At 46.0% G+C, this 20,880-nt stretch overlaps 1 protein-coding gene across 1 annotated transcript in view; it reads left to right on the top strand.

Annotated features, from left to right (window-relative positions):
* The first annotated feature begins 73 nt into the window (after positions 1-73).
* Positions 74-20,880, top strand: part of GNAS (GNAS complex locus) — a 158,630-nt gene continuing 137,823 nt past the window's right edge. The window contains exon 1 of the mRNA XM_080403956.1: positions 74-446. Coding sequence (XP_080260082.1) covers positions 191-446 — 256 coding nt within the window. The 5' untranslated portion in view covers positions 74-190. The remainder of the gene's footprint in view (positions 447-20,880) is intronic.

Below are 20,880 nucleotides of genomic sequence, written 5' to 3' on the forward strand. Positions count from 1 at the left end.
TCCGCATCACGTGTGGCCGGCGGCCGCGGCGCGGGGGACCGGCCGAGGGGAGGGGCGGGACGGGGCAGCGCGCTCCGCAGCCCCGGCCGAGCGGGGCCACTTTAAGAGGCCGCCGGGCGCCGCCGCCTCGCCCTGCCCTGCCCGGCCGAGAGCATGCCCGCGGCGCCGTAGGGCGGGCGGCTCCGGCACCATGGGGCTGTGCTACAGCCTGCGCTCCCGCCTGGCCGCCGCGCACCCCTCCGCGCCCTACGGCGGCCGCGGCGAGGCGGACATCCCCCCCTCGGCGGCGGCGGCGGGGGAGCACGGCGACCCGCAGGTGCGGCACCGGCTGCGGCAGGACCTGGTGGCCAAGGAGCGGGCGGACAAGAAGCGGAGCAAGAGCATCGACAAGACGCTGAAGGCGGAGAAGCGGGAGTACAAGCAGACGCACCGGCTGCTGCTGCTGGGTGAGCGCGGGCGGGCGGGCGCGGCCCGGCAGCCGCTGTCAGCCCCGGTGCCGGCGCCGGTGCCCCGCGCTGCCGGAGTGGGCGGTGGCCGCGGCTGGGCCGGGGCGGGGCGCGCGTCACGTGGGCGGCCGGGCGGTGCCGCGGGGCGGGGGTCGGCGGGGGCCGGCGGGGGTGCGGGAGGCCGGCGGGGGCCGCGCCGCGCTGCGGGGCCGCGCCGGGGTGCCGTTGCGGCGGGGGCTCGGCGCGGGGCTGCGCTATCGTGCCCGGCCCGCGGGCGCTGGCAGCCTCCGCTCCGCTTGCGGGTGCCCGCGGGGGCCCCGGGCAGGTGCCGCCCCGCCCCGGCTGGCGGCGGGCACAGAGCCCCCACCGGCCCGCGGAGGCGCAGCCTAGCGAACCGGCGCGGCGCCCCTGTAAGGGGGGACCCCACGTTTCTCTATGCGCCTTCGTGGGTTTTGCTGCTGCCTTCGCCCCGCGGACAGAGGCTGGGGCGGGCGGGCCGGGGCCCGCGGGGGATGCGCGGCGCTGGCTCCCGTCCCGCCGGCAGCCCCTGGAAAGGCACCTTCGCGTTACCTGCCCGTGCGGTGCCTGAACCGCTGCGGTGGCACCCGTACCCCAGCAGACATCCGCAGACATGCACTGACCTGTGTCAGGGTTTGGAGGTGGCTCCGTGCCCCCATTCCCCGGCGGGTTGCGGGGGAGCCCGCACTGCCCCGCACACCTGCACGGCTGAGCTCTGACCACCTTACAGTAACAGCGAACATTTCCAAATGCCCGCAGGTAACTGAAGAGCCTCCCGACCCCCGAGCCACGCGTGGCACCGGGTGTGAGGAACGGCAGGACTTGGCCCCGACCTTTTCAGCCTGCTTGTAGCCTTTAAGAGGAGCAGCACTTTAAGGAGCTTTAGAAAACAATATCGGATGTAGTTTCCTGAGTTGTAGTGGTAAAAGTTTTTATTCTAGACGTACAGCTTGTTTTGATGTGATTGCAACTCTACCGCTGTCTGTTCGTGAAGGTGTGTTTTCCTCTTGTGACATGGAAGTTGAGCATCACTTGTGCAAGGACTAAAGCTCACGTGCTGGGAGTGCATTGTAAGAATCTAACCAACGTGGCTTTCCTTTCAAGCACAGGTTATGCTTTTTTGTATTTAAAAAAAAGGAGGTTTTTTATGGTTAGTATGGGGTTTTTTTTGGTTGTGGTTTGGTTTTTTTGTTTTTTTTTTTAAAGAGTATTTAGAGTTTGAAGGAGCTGTGAGAACTGGTTTTTCTTTGTAGATTAAATAATTAGGAAAAAAAACCAGTAGGGCTAATTTTGATGTTAATCTGCAAGCCTTTAAGCCATAAAGGCTATCTGATAGGGTTCTGTGTTTGTAGTAGGCAGTATTTCAGTTGCCTGGTTTTTAATATTGCTTCTAACGTGTTGTGCCGCAGAACCGTTTCTGGCAGAAATGACACGAAACATTGGGTGGTTAAACAACATATCTTAGCAGTCGGAAATTATCTCTGGTGAAGGCAACAGAGAGAGCATTCTTTGTCGAAGGACTGATTTATAAATCTGATGGATATGAGTCAGTGTTATGTTGGCAGTGGTTTATTATATTTCAGCCTGGACTTGAATAGCAGGAAGTCACTTTTTGGCCCTCTTGTAAATCTGGGGATGATTGAGAGACCCATTTCCCTGCTCCTTGCACAGGGATTGTCATTTTTCCAGTTAGCTTCCTTCCCTTGCCGCTTCTCCCCTGCGTCTCATGCCCACTGTTACTTTGTGAATTTTCTATTTCTCAACTGTTGTAAAAAGTTCAGGTTATGTTTGGTTAGACTTTATGTACATCTGCAGATATTGCTGCCCCAGCTGAGCATCTCTGTGCTGAGACTTCACCTGATGCTTATGGATTGCATGTACAAAGAGTGTAGGACAGGAATATTGAATGAGGGGGACAGGAGCATCTAGCTGGGATTTAAAGCTGCACCTGAGTCTTCCAAGGAATGGAGTTAGGATGGGGGGGAAAAAAAAAAAAGACTGAAGAAGTGCAAGGCCAGGGATATCTCCTTGCTTGGGGCTGAAGGCTCCGTGGCAGAAGCTGCATTAGCTACTCATGGTTTCTTACTTACACTCCCAACGTTTTAGGCTGATGGGCTCCTGTGGGAGTGTGTCGCTGGCATGGACAGCAAAGGACAGCACAGGTGGCTGCTCTTTGAGGGTAACAAAACTTAAATGAAAGCTGCACTGATGCTTCAGGTCTGGTCTGTCCCTAAGACAGGATTATTTTCAGCATACAGCTGCATTAGCTCATATGCTTCCAGGGACTGCAAAGTTGTGTTGCAAATCTAGAGTGTTTTCTCCTGTCGTGTGCTTGGCTGTGCAGAACACAGGGAGTATGCAAAGGCACAGGTGGCCGTGCCTGCATGTGTGTTGATGCCGTAGTGTGTGTATAACATACTTCACAGCCATATGCTCTACTCTGTTGCTCAGGGTATCCCTCAGGTTAGTGCTCTCTAGCACAACTGATACTTACCTTCTGATGTTTCAGTTCCTTTTTTGGAAGAAGTTACTCACTTTGAGGGCTCAGGGATGTGCAGTGCATGGGTGTAGTTACTTGGTGGATATCTGTATGTCCTGTCAATTTTGGGTCTTTTTAGGTCTTTTTCACCATTTTTTCAGTCCTTTTGCATCACTGCGGGTGTTTAAGGTGGATTCCCGATTCCTGAAGCCTCTCTTAAATTCAGTAGAGCAATGATCTTACATCTGCTCTGTTTTTGAAGCCATAATCTGACTTTTTGCTTGCACTAGAGTATTTTTACTGCTTTTGTGCAGTAGTTTTTGTGAAAGGAAAATGCACAATCAGGTGTAATCTCGTTGGATTTTAGTGTACTGTACAAGGCACAACTTAAGGATGACAATTGTTATGTTGGCAACATATTACGAGTTCAGGGTTACTGCTGGGTATTGGAAGGTGACTTTTCAGTGCATGGGGGTGGTTTTTTGTTTGAGAACAATCCTGGCTTTAAAATTGATAATGTGTGCTTATGGGGGAAAGGATTCTAAACTCTTGCCATAAAACAGTTGCATTCTGTGTGTGCTTTCTCACTAGTGACAGTAGTGTGGGTCTTCCTCTCTCTTTTTTTTTTTTTAAGACTTGAAAGTATAATTCAGCTTCAGTTGTGTTTTTATCTTAAAACAAATATAGGAAAGCAAGAATTGTAGTAGTGTCTGAGGGATTTTAATGCTTTTGATAAGTTAGTATTTTCCAACAAATACCCACTCGGCCCGAAACTGAGAGCTATTGCTCAGCTCTCCTGGTGTATGTGTTGCTTTACCGTGACCTTCCTCTTCTTCTGTGATCTGGTTTGCTGGGAGAGAGTGATCTTGGGCTGATCTCCTCTCCGTGCTTTGACAGTCTTTGTGCACTTAGATGTTTCACTCTGTCAGGCTGAATTCTTACCCGTGTAGAAAGTACTTGTAGCTTATTTCCATACTGAAAAGGAAACATGGCTGTCAATATAGCAATCTAGATACATGTGCTTGTCATCTTGGGCATTTATATTAAACTACAATGTATTCAATAATGGCCATTCTGAATCTTAACAAACATCAGTGCTTAAGTAAAAAAGTTTCTAACAGAAATGTCCATATTGGTACAAATATGAATACACGGCATGCAGTTTTGAGTTTTTATAGGGGGAATATATTATACAGGAGGAAAAACATAGTTTAAAAAGCTAGGACATATCAGTGTGAAGACTAACCACAGTCACCCTGTGTGTATGCCGCATGGTAAGCCCCTCCATACCATATAATTAAAGACTGTCTTGTATGGTTTACATTGTATTTTTTTTTTCTACAGGGCTGGTACTTCATTCAGGGCACAAGATGGATGTTGTGCAGTGAATGAGTAGCTATTCAATATTCTTATCCTCCTCACACAATGTGTCACCCTGTGCCCTATTTATGACACACTGTCCGTAGCCTGCACTGAATAAAGAACTGTTGAACTCCTCATGGGCTTTTCTGTAGTTCTGATCACTGCAGGGACTGAATGCTTCATAAATGTCAGTGCATGGCACTGTTGTGAAATGAGGTGCTATCGTTCTCTTTTGTGGATGCCAGAGAGGGAAGCACCACTAAAGATAAAATTGTCTGAAGCTACTACTGATTTGAAATGCCCTGTCTTGGCCTAACACTATTATTTTTTTTTTTTTGCTGTAGTAGTCAACTTTAATTTTTTTAGTAACACTTCATGTGCTTAGAGCATGGACCTCATGGCTGTGAAGGCACAGCACTTTGCAGTGCGAGCTTTAGATGCTCTGAAGTGCAACCCAGGGAGTGAGCAGCGCCGATGGGTGCCCGCTATGGAAGCTGCATGCTGCTGGGTGGGCCAGGGCGGCTCTGTGGCAGGCAGGAGCTGGTCTGGTTCCCCAAAGCAACATTTAATGTGGAGTTTGCCATTAAATCTTACAAAGTTACAAAGATAGGCGTGTGTTCTGGGGCTTGATGAAATTCCATCTCGCAGGAGCTTGTCTCTGTTGACAATAGTTTCATTCACTTAGAACTTTTTTTGTTTCTTGTGCCTCATGTGTTATGAGCTGCTCTGCAAAAAAAAGATGCTTATTAGAAGATTGTGCAAAAGAGGTACAGAACAGACTAAAAATGTTGAGGGAACCTTTATCCTGGCACTCCTGAATTCTTGAAAACAAGATTTTTGACACTAAATATCTTGTACCAAGTTGGTATTTGATTTCCCATTTTAGAAGAGCAGGAATAGGAAAACCAAAAAACCCTGGGTTCAATCCTAGGGGATGCTTACGATGAGAGTACCTTGTCACAGGCTGCTCTGCTGAGCAACCTGCCTGCTGTGCACTGCGATGGCAGCTGGCAGGGCAGCACTATGCGGTGGTTCTCCAAAGGGACTGTCATTAGTGGTGTAGGAATTACAATATTTTCTAGTTGGGTTCCCAGTAATTACCAGACACTACAAGAACGCTTGGACATAGTAATCTCTGTGGTTTCTATCTGGCCAGGACTTTCCAGTGCAGACATGAGGATCCTGCTGTGGACACCGGGAGGTGGTGTGCTAATTATGGGTCTTCCTTTACATCGAAGAGCCTCTGCAAGATGTGTCCTACCCGGTTCCCACTGCTGTATACAAAATGTGCTCTATGGCATAGAGTGCTGCCTGCTCAGTTGGTAAACAGAGATCATCTGGGTCTGGAGCATGTTTACTCCGAAGAAAAATACCTGGAAAGCTTTGCAAACTTCAACAGGGTTTACCCAGTACACAAGCAATGCCGGCTCCAGGACCTGTGATGTGAGATGGTGAATAGTTGCTTAACCTCAGACCAAGGCAGTGTCTTCAGCACTGGCACCTCTGTGCTTTACGTCACTTAGTGTAGTAGATTCTTTCCTGCTCCCATTTTAAAATTGCATAGAAAGGAGACAGGCAAGTTACTCATCATTCCCTGCTTTTTTGTGTTTTGGTTTTGTGGTTTTGGTGGTTTTGTTCGTGGCTTTTTGTTGTTTTTTTTTTCATTAAGAGCTCCTGACCTTGACTTTTCTCTTGTACCACCGCCACATAAAAAAATAATTAGCCTCAGGCAGACACATGGTGTGGAGAGCTTCAGCCAGCATATTTGAAGTTTGGCAAAGTTTGAGCTGCTTCAAACAGGGTCTGGCAATAGAAGGTGTTAGGAAACCTACAGCAGCACTGCTATGAAAGTGTTACAATGAAGGGCTGCTAATGGATGCCATGCTGTATTGATGCTAGGATGATGCTCTCTATACAGAGATCGAAACAGCAAAGTAATTACTTTCACAGTTACAGCTAATGCTGAAGGGGTGCTCGGTGCATGTGTTAAGCATGGATTTTTGTGGGAAGGGGGTGAGAAGTCTGGGGGATCCCCTGATCCCTAGGACCAACAACATCTTTGCAGTCACACAGCAGTGTAAATGTACATCCTTTCTCCCCTTCCCCAGCATACGTACTATCCCTGTGTTAATAGTAATCTGTATTTTTACTCATTACATGCCTGGTAGGATAAAGATCATCACCCATCACTCTGGAGAGGCTGACATTCATGTGTAGCCATGGACCTAATTCCAGAGTTGTCAGAGACTTTTTTTTTTGGGGGGGGGGTTTGGTTGTTTGTTTTTTTTTTAAAGGGAAAACCATGCCAGCGGTGCTGTCTTTGACTATTGCTTTTTAGCTGTTCATTCCATCTCTGATATTCTGAAGGAAGGCAGCGGCTTTTCCTTTCTACCTGTAAAAAAGATGGCTATGGCATTTACTAGCAACTCAAGCAGTGAGTGAAACCACTACATTTCTTGCCTGGAGACTGAACTAGCACACAAGTTGACTGGAGTCAGAGGTTTGTTATTAGGGCATCTGAGTCCTATGAAGTTTTTCTTTGGGAATAGGAAGAGGTCAGGGAAGAGGGGTTTTGGGTGTGAATGGTTGACCTGACTTTAAAGGGAAAGGCAAATTTGTGAAAATCTCTATAGTTACGAAGAGGTTACCTGCTGAGCACACTTATCAGTTAGGGGGTGCTGCTCAGGTCTCACCTGTGCTGTTACATTTTTAATTAGCGGCTGGCATGGTAGGTTCAAACTGCTGCTGTTTTGGTGCAACAGGGCTGGCAGAAGCTTGTCTTCCTGCTGCTGAGTCAGCACCATCTGTTTGCTGAGCAGACAAAATGCCTTGATTGCTTCTGTGCAACTGGTGGCTCCTTTCTGCGCTGGGACCTCTGAAGTTGCACCATCTCCTGTGCAGGGGTTTCTCCAGACCTGGCAGTGTCATGGTTGGGAATAGCTGATGGAAAAGACCAGCAATGAAGAAACGAGAGAGCGGAGGACTGAACCTAATCTGGTGCTTTTTAAAAGAAAAAAATACTTCGGAAATAAATAAAAGAAAATAAAGGACCAGGAAGACAAGAGAGAGGAGACCCAAGTGCCTTAAAGCGTGAACTATAAATAACATTGCTGCTGTAGTAAAGTCCAAGCAAACCCCTCCTGAGTTGTGAGGCACTTGTGAAGGTTTTGGAGCTGTCTACAGAAGCGTGGTTCAGATTCTCTCCAGTTCTCAGCATCTGTCTCCAGTGTAGGTGTTGGAGCTGTGTTTGTGTGTGCTGCCTTGAAGAGGCGCCTGGGGCAGCTCAGGCAAGACTGGCAGGTGCCTGCAGGTAGAATATCTGGATTAGGGGAGTTCTGTTTTCTTCCCTTGGTGTTTTCTTCCTTGAGTGAAGCCCCTGCAATCAGCATTAGGGACTCTGGTTTTCATACCTGATGTCTACCTTTTTTTTTTTTTTTTTTTCCTCCTATTAGAAAAATCTAATAATTCCCTATTAACCCTTGTTCTTTACGTGGCTTCCTTGAGAAAGAGGGATGAGAAGCTTCTCTTTTGAGCTTGTACAATGCTGTTGCCCCTTGACTCTAAATATACACCACACCATCGTGGTCAGGCGTGTCATCATTCCTGCAAAAAACTCCGTGCAAAACTAGAAGGACTTGTGTGCATGTTAGTCTGCCAGGAGCACTGCTGAAATGAGCGACTGATGTTTTAATTTTTAATGCTTTCGAGTGTTAGCGCTACAAGCATTTGTACTAGTTGGTGTTTTGTTCATGGCATGTCCTGTAACCTCAAGAGACTTTTCCAGAAATCACTGGGTATTTTTGCCGTTTGCAGGCTTCGGGCCTCTGATTGTTCCTTAAAAGTAACTACTTGCTTCTTCAACATCTTGATTAGCAAGGTTGGACCTTACAGTAGGAGAGAGAGCCTGGCTTACAGCATTTGACTCAAAAGGGTGGGCTTCATGGTATTTGCAAAAGCTAATCCCCTTTGCTCTGTGTCCATGTGAGCTTCTTCCATGGAAGCGTGGGCCACCTTGGCACAAAATTTTGTTGCCTTTCCAGTGCTGTCTGCCCTTGAACAGCCTCATGCTGACAATCCCTTAGCTTCTAGAGCTCCACTTATGCACAGGCATCTAGCAAGATTCTGAAAAGTGTGTTAACCAGCAATCCTAGCTTGATCAAAACCTGTAGTGTCAGAAATGAGGGATTAATATAATCCCAGCAGAAATGTGGGTAGTTTCTTTGACACTTTTGTGTGCTATGGATACCCACAGATCTCCATAAGGTATGTTCCCGTTCACTGAGGAAAAACCTTGAAGAGTGCAGTTAGTTCTAATTACAAGCAGTTCTTCCCTGGCTCCCTTAAATTTGGGAGTGTACTTGTTCACAAGTATGCATGATTTCATTGAATTTCCTTCTAATTGCTGCAATTTAAAAACAGCCAGAAAAAAGCTTGGAAATTCCCTGAAGTGAGGACAACTCAATACTTGTCATAAGAAAGCCCAGTTATCAGGCATATAAATCCATGATGTTTTAGATATTTATACTTGAAGCATATGTCTCAAGAAGTTGAACTCCGTGACTAATCCACATTGTTCCCCTGGTCAATGAAGCATTTGAGAAACAAGCCATGGATGCTTTGTGCTTGGCTGAAGTTTTCTTTACTTCCTCCAAAGCGTTCCCTCTGTGAAGAAAATCCACAGTATCTGTGTCTGCGCAGCATTTTATAAGATTTCTATGTCATTTAAGGAAAAAAAAATTATGAATATTCCTTGCATTGAGAACTGTGGGGAGGCAGAGAGTGTTAAACAGCTGTCAGAAAGCTGCTATTTGTTTTGCCAAGCAAAGGAAGTGGATGCTGAGGAGGATGGCTTGGTTTCTAACAAGGAATAAGATGCAGTTTTACAATCTATGGTCTTGTTCTGTTCAGCCACATCTGCGTCTGCTGCAGTGTGTTGGAAGAGGGGAGGGAGTGCTGAAACTCCTGGAAAAACCCAGTTAGAATTTTCTGATTCCAAACTGGAGGATGAGTGGGGGTGTTTCCTCCTACTGAAGGACTGTTCCTTCTCCCTTTCTCCATCCTAAGCACAATAAATCTTGCAAGGGGGAATCTGCATATAGAAATCATAGGCATTACACCAACAAAACCAGCCTGGTGCCTCCCATCCCCTGGCACGTGTCCATCCCACAAGGCTGAGCTCAGCACTAGGTTGTCAATGTGTTCAGTACTATTTTCAGGAACCAAATCCATATGCTTCTACCCCAGGCAGCTTCACACAGGTTGGTTTGTACACAGCAATGCTACCGTGACTTCATGACTTTGACCTCAAGGAAGTATATCAAGTTCAGTGGAGAAACAAATGAGAAAACAAGTGGAGGGCCCAACCCCTCACCCGTCCCGTGTGTGCCCTGAATGGACATTTATCACATTTAACACATTTATCGCAGCACCAGTGGGAAAGAGCTGTGGGAGCTGCTCCTGAGAATGTCCCCTGCGGCTTCCCCCATGAACCGAAGGTGATTTACGTGTAAGGTGGCTTCCTGCCAGTGTCGCTGGAAGAGTGGTTTTATGTGGATTTTCATGGAAGAGGCTTTTAATTTTAAAGCACAACTTCAGATGTGACTGACTAGCTTTCTGAGTGCTCTCCTGCCCTGGGCTGTCCTGCGCAGTGCTGCCACCCCCCCGCATCCCTAGCCGTTCTCACATCTGTGCCTACCACTTCCTCTGCATTAAGTTATAGGAACACTAATCCAAAAGAAGTTACTTTTAAAATCTAATCTTTGCATGTGGAGAGCTTCATTTGATTTTTGAAGTCTGGTAGTACCTTGACCAGGTGCTGTTACTGGCCACTGAGGAGCAGGTCGCATTGCGGAGGAGCTTGTAGGGCTTGTGCTGCTCCCTTGGGCGGTTCAGCACAGGCTATGGGTGGCTGGGGCAGCCAGAAATGTCAGCCTGGACTATAAATTGTTCCTGTCATGTTGCAGAGGTTTTTAGATTTCCCTGATATACTTAAACAATTAAGATCGTGGTCTTGCTACTGGTGAATGTCTATTGTGTGCCAGCATGCACAGCAGGCAAAGGCTGGTGGAAGGGGTTCTCCAGGCTCCAGCTCTATGGTTTGTAAGAAAGTTGTAAAGCTTTTCATCACCGACTAGTTGGCATATGTTTGTGGAGAGCCCAGCTCTGTTTTCTCATTACTGCACATCAAAATATCCTCAGAACTACATTTTTACTGTTACTTTGTGTCCTTTCTCTTGTTGTCAAGGCAAAAATAGCCTTGGGAGTACCGCAGGGATTAGGCTGTTTTCTGCATCCCTGTGGGGGCTGAAGGGGCTCCGTCTTCACCTCCATCTTCCCTCACGTGATGAAAGGAACTGTGAGGCAGTACAACAACTAGGCTCGTACCTGTTGGCTGAGTAAGCGAGGAGTAGCTATGGGTTTAATTTCAGTGTACAGGTGAGTGCCCTAATCAATGCCTGTAGTACATCTGCTTGCTTGGGCACCACTCGGAGTACAGTTGCCATCTCCAAGGAAGACACACTTGGTGATGCTCTGAGCTTCTCATATTGCTTTGCACTGCAGGAGAGCAGTTTCAGGCGTCAAAGCAAAGCAACTGCTTTAGTCCTTTGGGCCTCTTCAGTTTTGCTTATGGCAGTTTGGCTGGGGCACCAACAACTGTGCAGTCCTATTGCTTGCTTTGTCAGAGTCCATGAGCCCTGCGGGCTCCTTGGTGGAGATGACAGACAGGTTTGAATCCTGGAGCACAGAGAGCTTGTAGTGGAAACCAGCAGCTCCTTCCCTTGCCTGTTCCCGAGCTATTCCAGCACGACTGCCCCGTGGTGGTGCCCAGCGAGGGGCTTCAGCCCCCCCAGGTGTGCAGGGCATGGGGCTCAGGATGATCAGCAGCTTCAATGGGGAGATACTGCTGTGGAAATGAGGAAAAAATAAAGCACTTAATGGGGTTCATCGTTCTTTTTCTCAGTGACATCCTCATCACGCGTTACACCGCAACCTCTTCCGCTTCCCTCCCCCAGCCCCCACCAAGCAAAATTTTTTGTTTCTGGGCTGTATTTGTTTTGTTTTGCATTTTTCCTGGTGGTTTTTCATGCTGAAATCTTGGGATTTCTGGTTAGCCAGGAGGTTTCCTGGAGCGCTGAGGGACTTGTGGGACTGAGATTTTACAAGGGGAGGAATTGGAGACACTGAGGAGAAGGGTACACTATTGTGAGCTGAAAATCTGCATTCAGATTTTATTTTTTATAAATACCAGTTAAAACTGTGTGCTTGGAAGAAAAATACTGCGTGAAATACTGTCTTGATGCTTTCCCTGCCTTATCTCTACACAGGAAATCCACAATTTGATAGACCCTATTTTTCTCTGCTGATTTAAAAACACAGAAAAAATACCTTTTAGACTGTAAAAGCTGAAAGGTAGTTTCTCCACTCTGCCTGATTTCCTTAACGCTACCTGTGCTCTCATTTCTCTCAGCTTCTGTGAAGTTTAATCTCATCTGTAGCGTTTTGTGTTTTAGGTGGTGAGTGATGCAGGACTTGATTTGCAGCTATTTCAGAAGAATATGTATTTGTTTTTAAAAGCACTTCAAATATTCCCAAGGAAAATGTTCCTTCTGGTCTTTTTTTCCCCAAAACAAAAATTGGCATAAAATTTGAGTGGATAGCCCTTAAACACGCATATATCCTTGTATCCAGAAGTGCCACGTGCACTGCTATTGGAAAGTCAGGAGCAATTGGCACAGGCCTGTTTGATTAGCAAATGGATGAAACGGGTGAAATTTCATTCTTGGCCTTTTGATCAAACCAGGGGTTTCAGTCTTGCAGACTCCGCAGCAGTCCCAGCAGTTTCAATGGGATTATTTACACCAGCAAGGGTAGTGTCAGCCATCCCCTTGGAGCCAGTGGGAACGGTGAGTCACCTGTGTGCTGCCATGCCACCGGCAAGGGGACAGCACTGCTGCCACCGGGCAAGGCACGGGGACATGCCATGAAATCCCATGTGATTCGCTTCGGTGCAGAACCAGCCAGGTTAGCCTGAGTATCACTATCAGGCCTGAACCGGAGATTTACTGTACAAAGGAGTTTAAGAAAACGTTACTTGAAACTTTCTCTGCCGTCAAATTATTCTGTATTAGAAGGTTTGAGAATCTGTTGCTTCTAGTAGAGGTCTAGGCAAAAACTAAATACTGCAACGATATTTACCATTCAGGCTTATTTTGGGAGGGGGTTGAGGAAGGGCCTGATAAGTTATATACTTGACCGCATGTAGTTAAAAATATTATTTGGAATATAAACTTCCTTGCCTGAAGACCAGCTTTATGCACCAAGTCAAAAAGCACAAAAAGCTGTTCTCCTCCTGGCCTCCATAAGTATACCTTAATGCTGCTGAATCCTGGAAATTATGCAGGGCATGCTTTTTAAATGTTGATTTTGACTTCTTGCCTGGGACCAAGTGTAAAGTCTTTCCAAGGAAATACTTAGAAGACTTCCAATGAAACCCAAAAGCTGCTGCCAAACCTGAGTTTTTAGAGAGGGAGTAGGGGGCAGTCCAGACTGTTAAAAACTTCCAGTTCTTTGTAATTAAATCCACTTCTTCTGTGCACAATAAACATATACTTAGAAAAAGATCATTTTACATAATACTTATGTGGTTTACTGCTACTCTTCAGCTGCTAAAAATCAGGCAGTAGGTCTTCTATTTTAGTCTGGGAAGGTTACTGGAAGCTGGGAGGCCAGGACTGATGCAGCTGTGCCACCGCAGTGGCACGTATCCACATATCCAGTGGTGACACTCCAATCAAGCCAGGGAATCCTTTTCTCATCATGAACCATCTTTCCCACCTCTAACTAGCTGAAGTTTGTTTTGGATTGACAGGGATGGGAATGAAAAGGAGATAAAAATACCCCATCCGCACATCCCTCCTTGCCAGCAGCGGCACCACTCATGGCTTCGGTGGAAGCTGTGGGATTGCAGGAACTTCTCAGCGCATTGCTTGCTCCTTTGAGGGCTGGCAGGAGACAGGACCACGAAATCCTTACTGCTTTCCCACCCTGAGGTTGGTCTGCCGCAGTTAATTCAAGATCGTTTCAAGTCTGCTGCCTTTGTTCATCTGGAGGATGGGACGTGTGAGGTGGAAACACCAGCAGCTCTTGGTGACAGCTGCTCCTCTTCCCAGCTGGCATTGAAGAGATGCCCCTGGGGCTGAAGCAACCGGTGGGTCTGTCAGAAACCCCAGCAATAACATCTGGGTAAAGAACAGAGAGGCCCAAGCTTGAGTGAGATTTCGTACCCCCTTGTGCAGAGAAGGGATGCCGTCAGGATGTGGTGGGTAGATGATGCCCCAGCTTATGCCCTGGAGAAGGGAGTCGGGTTCAGGCTCCAGGGGATTCTATCTCTTTTCTTTTGTCAGTACTGCAGCCGCCTCCCATTTTGTTGTTGTTGCTTAATGCTAAAGATCAAATTCTGTTTGTGTGTATACATGTTTGTTATGGCCACAAAAAGTGCCATCACAGCTTTCAGTGCAGGCACCTTGTTTTGCCAAGCAAAGTGCCAAAAAGGTCGATGATGGTCAGTTAATGAAGTTGCTTATAAACCCAGATCTTGTCCCTTTGTTCTTTATGTGCTTGTTTGCTGTATGCACAGACACGTAGCCCTAACCAGGAACTTGAATGAAAGCAGAAGGCTGCTCCCACCAGTGATGGAGAAAACCTTGTAGAGCTCGCCCAGTGCCACTGTCCTGCCTCAGACCTCTTGCAGGTGGCAGCACTAGCCAGGGGGACGGGATGGGACACACAGACAGATGGAGACAGCCTGAGTGTGAGTTTATGCAGGAGATAAATTTTGTATTTATCCTTGGCAAGGGAGCGAACTTTTTCTAGGATGGCATGAAGAAATGGTCGGATGTTTCTAGGCAGGTTGCAGGAGCCTTTGAGTGCTGTGAAAGAATAGGTGCAAGGCATGGAAAGAGCAGAGAGGAGCAGCTGAGACTTATTTATTTAATAAGCGATACAAGAAAAACCATGAAGCCTTGCAGAGCAGATGTGTTAGGATTTGAGATGAAAATCCCTGTTGCTTGCTGAGATTATCCCCCAGCATATGGCAGGGAATGTAACAGAGATGTAGAATTAGCTGTTAATGATTTGGACACCTCTTGAAAACAGATGTTTGTAGTCCGGTATAACCACACACTGCTTAATTCGGCTGAAATCTGGATTACTCAACAACAGGCTTGGCATGATATTTGAATGCTTAGTATCTACATTCCCCTATGATCTCACCTAGTACAGATCACGTCTTTCTTAGGAGTACTGCTGTAGTAATTTTATGTGAGACTGGAACTGAGTGTTTTGGGAAATCACAATCAACGTGGTGACAGCAGACGGCATTAGCCAGGAGCCAGAGAGGAGGCACGGGGAGCTGTGGTTATCTCTTCGGGCAACCCAGTACGTTTCCATTGCACTGTGGCACTACGCTGCTGCTGTGGCTTGAGGATGGGCGGTATTTGCTTCTAGTTCCTTTAGAGGATGACTTACTGATAGATTTCTATGGCTAACGATGCTGCAGCTGAAAAGAAATTTGCTCATGGGTTTTGGTGTGAACAGCTGGGCTTCTGGAGGCAGAGGTGTATTGTTAGTGACATGTGCCTGTTTCTTCTGATACCTGGCTGGTACACGTGCATATGTGACAGCATGTTGTCACGTGTTGCTGTGGAGGAATGCAGGAGATTTGAGCAAACCATGTAAGAATGGAGGACTTTATACTTGTGTCTATATTGATACCGAACTGTAATTGAGATACTTGTATGCAACCTTAGAAAATTCAACACCATTCCAACAGGAAGAATTTCTGTCAGGTTTTACCAAGTCTTTGTTAAAGGCTATTTAGTTGGTCCTTATTAAAGCCTCTGAGCATCATCAGTTTGATCATCCACCCATAAGCCATGGACACTGAACTCCATGTCCCCAGTCACAGATTCCAGGCTGGATGGACAAGGTGAGCAGAGTATTGTACTGGAGAGAAGAGCTGAGGGAAGCTGTGTCTGCTCATGCCACCCCTGACAGGTCCTGCTTCCCCCAGGGTCTCCTCCTTGGGGCTGTCGGCCATGGTGGTCACCAGCTCGCTCCTCCATGTGCGCTCACTGTGCCATCAGAAACACAGGGCTTGAGTAGTCTGGGCTCTGCAGCTTGTGAGAAGGGTGGTCTCCCCAGAACCACTGCTGATCTCAGTGGGCATTGTCCATGACTAGCTGGTGTCTGTCTTGTCTGCTCCATCCTGCTGTCCCTGTTGGTTTGCCTGCTGCTCCGCTCCCTAGCACACTTGCCACAGCTGCAGTATGTCAGATCTGCTTTCAGAAAAATACATTAGCATTGCTGAACCCTTACCACTGACAGGATGCTCTCTTAAAATTCATCTTGCTTTTAGTTTAACAAATGCCCTGGCAGAACCTCCTTTTCTACAGCTGCTTCTCTCTGGACTCTAGGTTTATTTGACATCTGCTTCATTCAGAGCCTGCTCCCTTCCCTCCTGCTGTCACCAGGACAGAACAGGCACCTAGTGAACTTCTTGTCACTGCTGGGTTTTCTGTTGGCCTTTCTGTGGTCTTATCTCAGAACTAACTCAGCTGAAGGGGATGAGTGTCTAATTTCCTTTCTGATGCCTCAAACTACACTTAGTGTCCTCTGCGTCTCACTCTGCTTCTTCCTGATCATGGAGATTGCAGAATTCATTGGTACCACTCTTGCTTCCATGAAGTTTTCTGGTTTGATTGTGTCTTCTACTACACATGCCCAGAGCTGACCAAGACTCGACACTGCTGCACGGGCAAATGCCTAATGCCAACCCCCCTTTGTTACATGGTTCCCATCAGGCAGGTTTGGTATGCCCTTCCTCACCCTGACTCTGAGCTGTTTGTCATAAATACCTGACTCATCCCCTCTGTTGTTTAAGGCACTGAAGTTTCTAGTAGTTTCCCGCAGGTTCTCTTTGGGGTCTCTGCGTTTACTTCAGCCTTACTTAAGCAAGCTGCTCTGATAATGCTCTCCCTATGCTTATATTTCTTCATGTTCAAAATAATGCTTCCTAAGGTTAACTTACTTACCTCAATTTGCATTATTGGAAGGCATCCTCCTGGAGCTGGAAGCCTTTATTGTTCACAGGGGAAAAAAAGTTTGCGAACTGTTAGTTCAGTTCACCTCTTTCCCCCACCTTTCTTCATGTTAAACTTCCTTTTGGGCTTAATGTTTTACAGTAAAAGCAAGACTTTAACCTCAACCTTTCTTTGTCAGTTAGATGCTTTTGACCTGGCGTCATCTTTGCTACAAAGCTTCACACACTGCAGTACAAGAATAGTTTTTTTTGTGGTGCAATGAACAGCACTGCAGACACTGTGCCAGATGGGGTCATTTTTTCTCTGAATTAGCAACTGTCTTAATAGACACTTTCTGTGGTTTCCAAACTATGTGGTATTGCTTGAACAAAAACTTAATTCCACTGAGAGATTTCAAGCCCAACTTTTGCTGGACTTCCTAGAAACAATTTTTTAAAAATTTATTTGCACAGTCAAAACTGGTTTGCTAGTGTACTGTGTTTGCATTTTGAAACTGCCTCTTTAGAATCAGATTGAAAATACAAATATTCTCTGGTATATTTTTCTCACAGAACAGGATTTCCATGCAGGCTTATATATGAATGTAAGGGTTAAACTATGGCAAATGTGTCTTGAAACCAACGGAGATAGTTCTTTGCATCAAGAGTGGCAAGCCCAGTTCTCTGCCACCAGAGATGCTACGCTCATAAGGCTTCACCTCAGACTGGTTAGTTTTTTGCCATTTAAAAATAATCATCTGAGAATGCAGTTTTAATTTGGACAACTTGCTTCCAAGTCCAACAGAGTCATATATGGACTTGAAGCTTCTTTAGGGGTGAAGAGGACTCTCTTATATAAACCCGCTGTGCTGCGGACTAGCAAGCGAGCGGCTCTGTGGTGGCTGCTTTAGTAAAACGTGGGTAGACTCTTAGTTCTACTCAAGTTCTCCTTTATCAGACGTAAATCATGAAAGATCAAACAGGATATACTACAAGCCTTAGGATCACAGGCACCTTCTTACAAATTTAAAGCCCTATGGACAAAAAAATAAATTAAGAAGCTTCAAAAACTCAGTTTCTGAGAATGGCTGGGGAAGTGACCAAGGGGTGGGATGTTGACCCCCTGTGATAGCATGAAAATTGTTAGATGAAGCATGAGAGAGGGCTGAACAGAAAAGCTGAGGACAAGGAACTCATTTTTATTTTTAAAAAAAAAAAAAAAAACACAAACACGCCACCACCACCAAAAACCAGGTAAACGCCTTTCACAAAGAGAAGCTGTTATAGTTCCCTATAATCTGAAACCCTAATTTTTTTAACAGTTGTAACAGATCTGACTTGGTAGTTGTCTTTCACTGGGGAGTCAGGGGTTCATCTGTGTGACCCTGCAAAATACTGGAGGGCACTCGTCCAGGTTTGTTCAGAATGCAGAACTTTCAGTAACCTGACAGACATCTGGCCTGTGGGGTGTTTTGCCATGCTTAACACCAAGGCAAGCCACCCCGTATAGAACCTGGAGGGTACAGGAACCCCAGACGGGGTAAGGTACAGGTCCCTGTACAGATGGCTTTGCCTGAGCAGCAACAATATCAGGCTGGCATACTGAAAAAACACAAATGTTGGTGATCCCAAGTAGAGTGAGAATTGGTCTTGTGCCACTGGCAGTCAGTACAGTGCCTCAGTGTAGCTACTTTGTGGTTTGGGGGTTTTCTTGTGGGGTTTTTGGATATTTTTGATTATTTTTTTTTAATCCCCAGGCTTCAAATATTAATAATAATAAAAAATAAGCTTTGTTATTTACAAAAATTTTATAAACATGAGTGATATTTGTTATATCTAATTGCTATTTGGTAATCCATGTGATGGTGAAACTTTATTTTGACTGCTAGAAAGCTCTTATTTTGTATTCAGAGTATCAGTTTCTAGAGTTGGATTTAATTTATTCCAGAGAATTTCTAAAATGTTTTGAATGTTTATTCACTAGTATCATTGGCATGGTCAATAGGTAGCTGTTAAACTTAGACCTGTGCTATTTCTAAGTCTGCTGCTTTTGAGATGGAGAGTGCAGCTCGGTCCCATATTCTTCTTGCAGCTCTGTGTCCATCCTGACATCTGTCCTGAGCCATCAGCACACTCGGGCATTCCTTCTGCTAGGCAGGATTTTTTTAATGCCAAAACAGAAGGACTGTTGCAATTTTTTTTACAGTTTCATCGAGTAAAAGGCCCCAAACCAACTTCAGGCCTCACCCAAGAGCATCACGCGTGTGCTCTCAAGGGTGGGCAGCTGTTGCCCAGCTGGCGACTCATATGCTGCGTTTCAGGGAATGGCCCGGCTCGGGGCAGCGTGCTCCAGCTCGGGAGCGATGGCAGCAAAAGGCACTGGGCAAGGCCTGATTCTGAGCAAAACTGCGCTTTGTGTTTGTGCTCTTGGGGTTGAGCACGTTTTGTGTTGGAGTACAGAAATGGCTCATCCCCTTGTGCTGTGAGATGCTGTTGGAGCTATTGTGTTTCAAGGGAGAAAGTGGGATTTTTGTGTAGCTGAAGTACTAAAGATGCGCCTGTGGCATGGGAGGGATCCCTGCCAGCTCCCCATGGGAACAGGGCTGGGAGTGCATGTGGGGGCAGTTTGGTTCAGTTGAGCTCTCTGGTGAAGATGTCGCAAGAAGAGTCTCTGGCTTGGTCATTAGGAATTTGCCCACAAAATACCCACATTGCGTTATTCAATGAGATTTCTGTTTACTTTTTAGTTTTATCCTCCACCTGCATCCCACCACGTATAAAGAAAATCCTGCTTCTGGCACTTGGGAAGTAGCAGTTTGCCAGGGCTTCCCAAAATTCCCTCCAGAAGGATATTGTGTCACATTTGACCCAGATGCTTATGGAAAACAAAGAGTCTCAGCACAGTGAGTTCTGGGAGAGACCCTCACACACAGGAGCCGATCCCAGTGGTGAGGATAGTGTTGGGGGAAGAGTTTTTCCTTAACTCAAGTACAGCCAATTAGGGTTTAATTAGTAAGGGAGAGCCAAATGCTGGCTGGCCCTATCTCCAAGCTGGACTTTTCCATTTCTTAAGTGGGAGTGGTGTTCTTGGAGCTCTCAAACTTCCAATATATTTTTCTCCTCCTGTCCTTTGATTAAGGATTTCTTTGACACTTCAGTGGGTTGTGGCTTTAATGACAGCAGCCCTTGTGTCAACCAGGACAGAACTTCTTGCTGTTGACAGTTCCTGGCTTTGTCTCTGCTTCCTAGCTGTGGTCTGGTAGAGGTTCTAATGGTCTAGTAAGTTATAAGTAGGAATAATTCTCAGTACAAAAGTTAATTAAGTGGATTTTCTTTATTTCTCCAACTGTCCCCTGGGCGTATCTGTGGACCAGACAGATGAACGATGACAATGCTATGCAGAACTTTGCCAGGTATTTCTTTTAATAGTTTACATTGCAAAAAGCAGATGTGTAGGATGAAACAGAAGGTTCCTACTTGCTCAATAAACATTTTAAAAGTTCATTCTGGATGTATTTTAAGATAACTTTTCAATGGAAAATAACTGACTGAACCTACCATGGTAGTGTTTCCAGTGAACTAAATGTGGTATAAAGTTCACATTTACATTTCTTTTTATAGCTCAGAGGGTCTCATTTTAAAGGGGTTTTAGTAGGTGCCAAATGTTCTCAATATCTGTCAAGGTCAATTATAGATGAGGTTTTTTTAATATATTCTTTTTTATTTTATTTTGCATGGAGTGGGAAACATGAAGCATCTTATTGGAATTGTTCCTAGAAGGTTTGAACTTGGCAGATGTATGAAGTTTTCGTATGTCTTGGTAAAATGCTAAGTCTGAAGTTCAGCAAATTACTATGCTGGCCATTAACAGAAGATTCCAGCTATGCTGGGTCGGCAGGAAAAGATACGAGTTTGAAAGATTTCCAACCCTGCCAAGCGCAGATCTCTTGGTAGGTAACTGATCCCAGGGAGCAGCTTGGCTGTCGGTCTGCCTGCTGTCTCAAGTCCTGTTGAGCCTTCTCGAGGGCTTCAGCAAGCCAAAATTCAAGGATAAAATGTGCTGCTTTGGTTTCCAGCTATAAACACAGCGATCAATGTCATGTCACAGCCAGAAGAACAGTTAAAATTGGACATGCAGTGTTTGTTATTGCTTATTTTCAAAGCTTAACTCTTACTCTTGACTAATCACAGAACACTATAGAAAAAAAATTCATTCATTTGAGGATAAAGTACTGAGTTACATCATGCTTTATTCTTTGTTTTCTTATCTTTTCTTGATAAATGTGGATTTTAGGGCATCTTTGTTTGATTGCTTTCCCTTTATTAACTTTGTCCCTGCCTTTTTACAGTTGCAGATGATTTTTGACGTACAAGCAGCAGTCCTTACATTAATGTATCTTTTTATAGGACTGATGCTGTAAGTTGTCTCTAACCTTTGGCAAAACAGTCCTTATACTTCAGGATGTGTTGTCAAGCATACCTGCTTTATGATATTT

This window comes from Falco punctatus, assembly GCF_963210335.1.
Source record: "Falco punctatus genome assembly, chromosome: 10".
NCBI lineage: Eukaryota > Metazoa > Chordata > Aves > Falconiformes > Falconidae > Falco > Falco punctatus.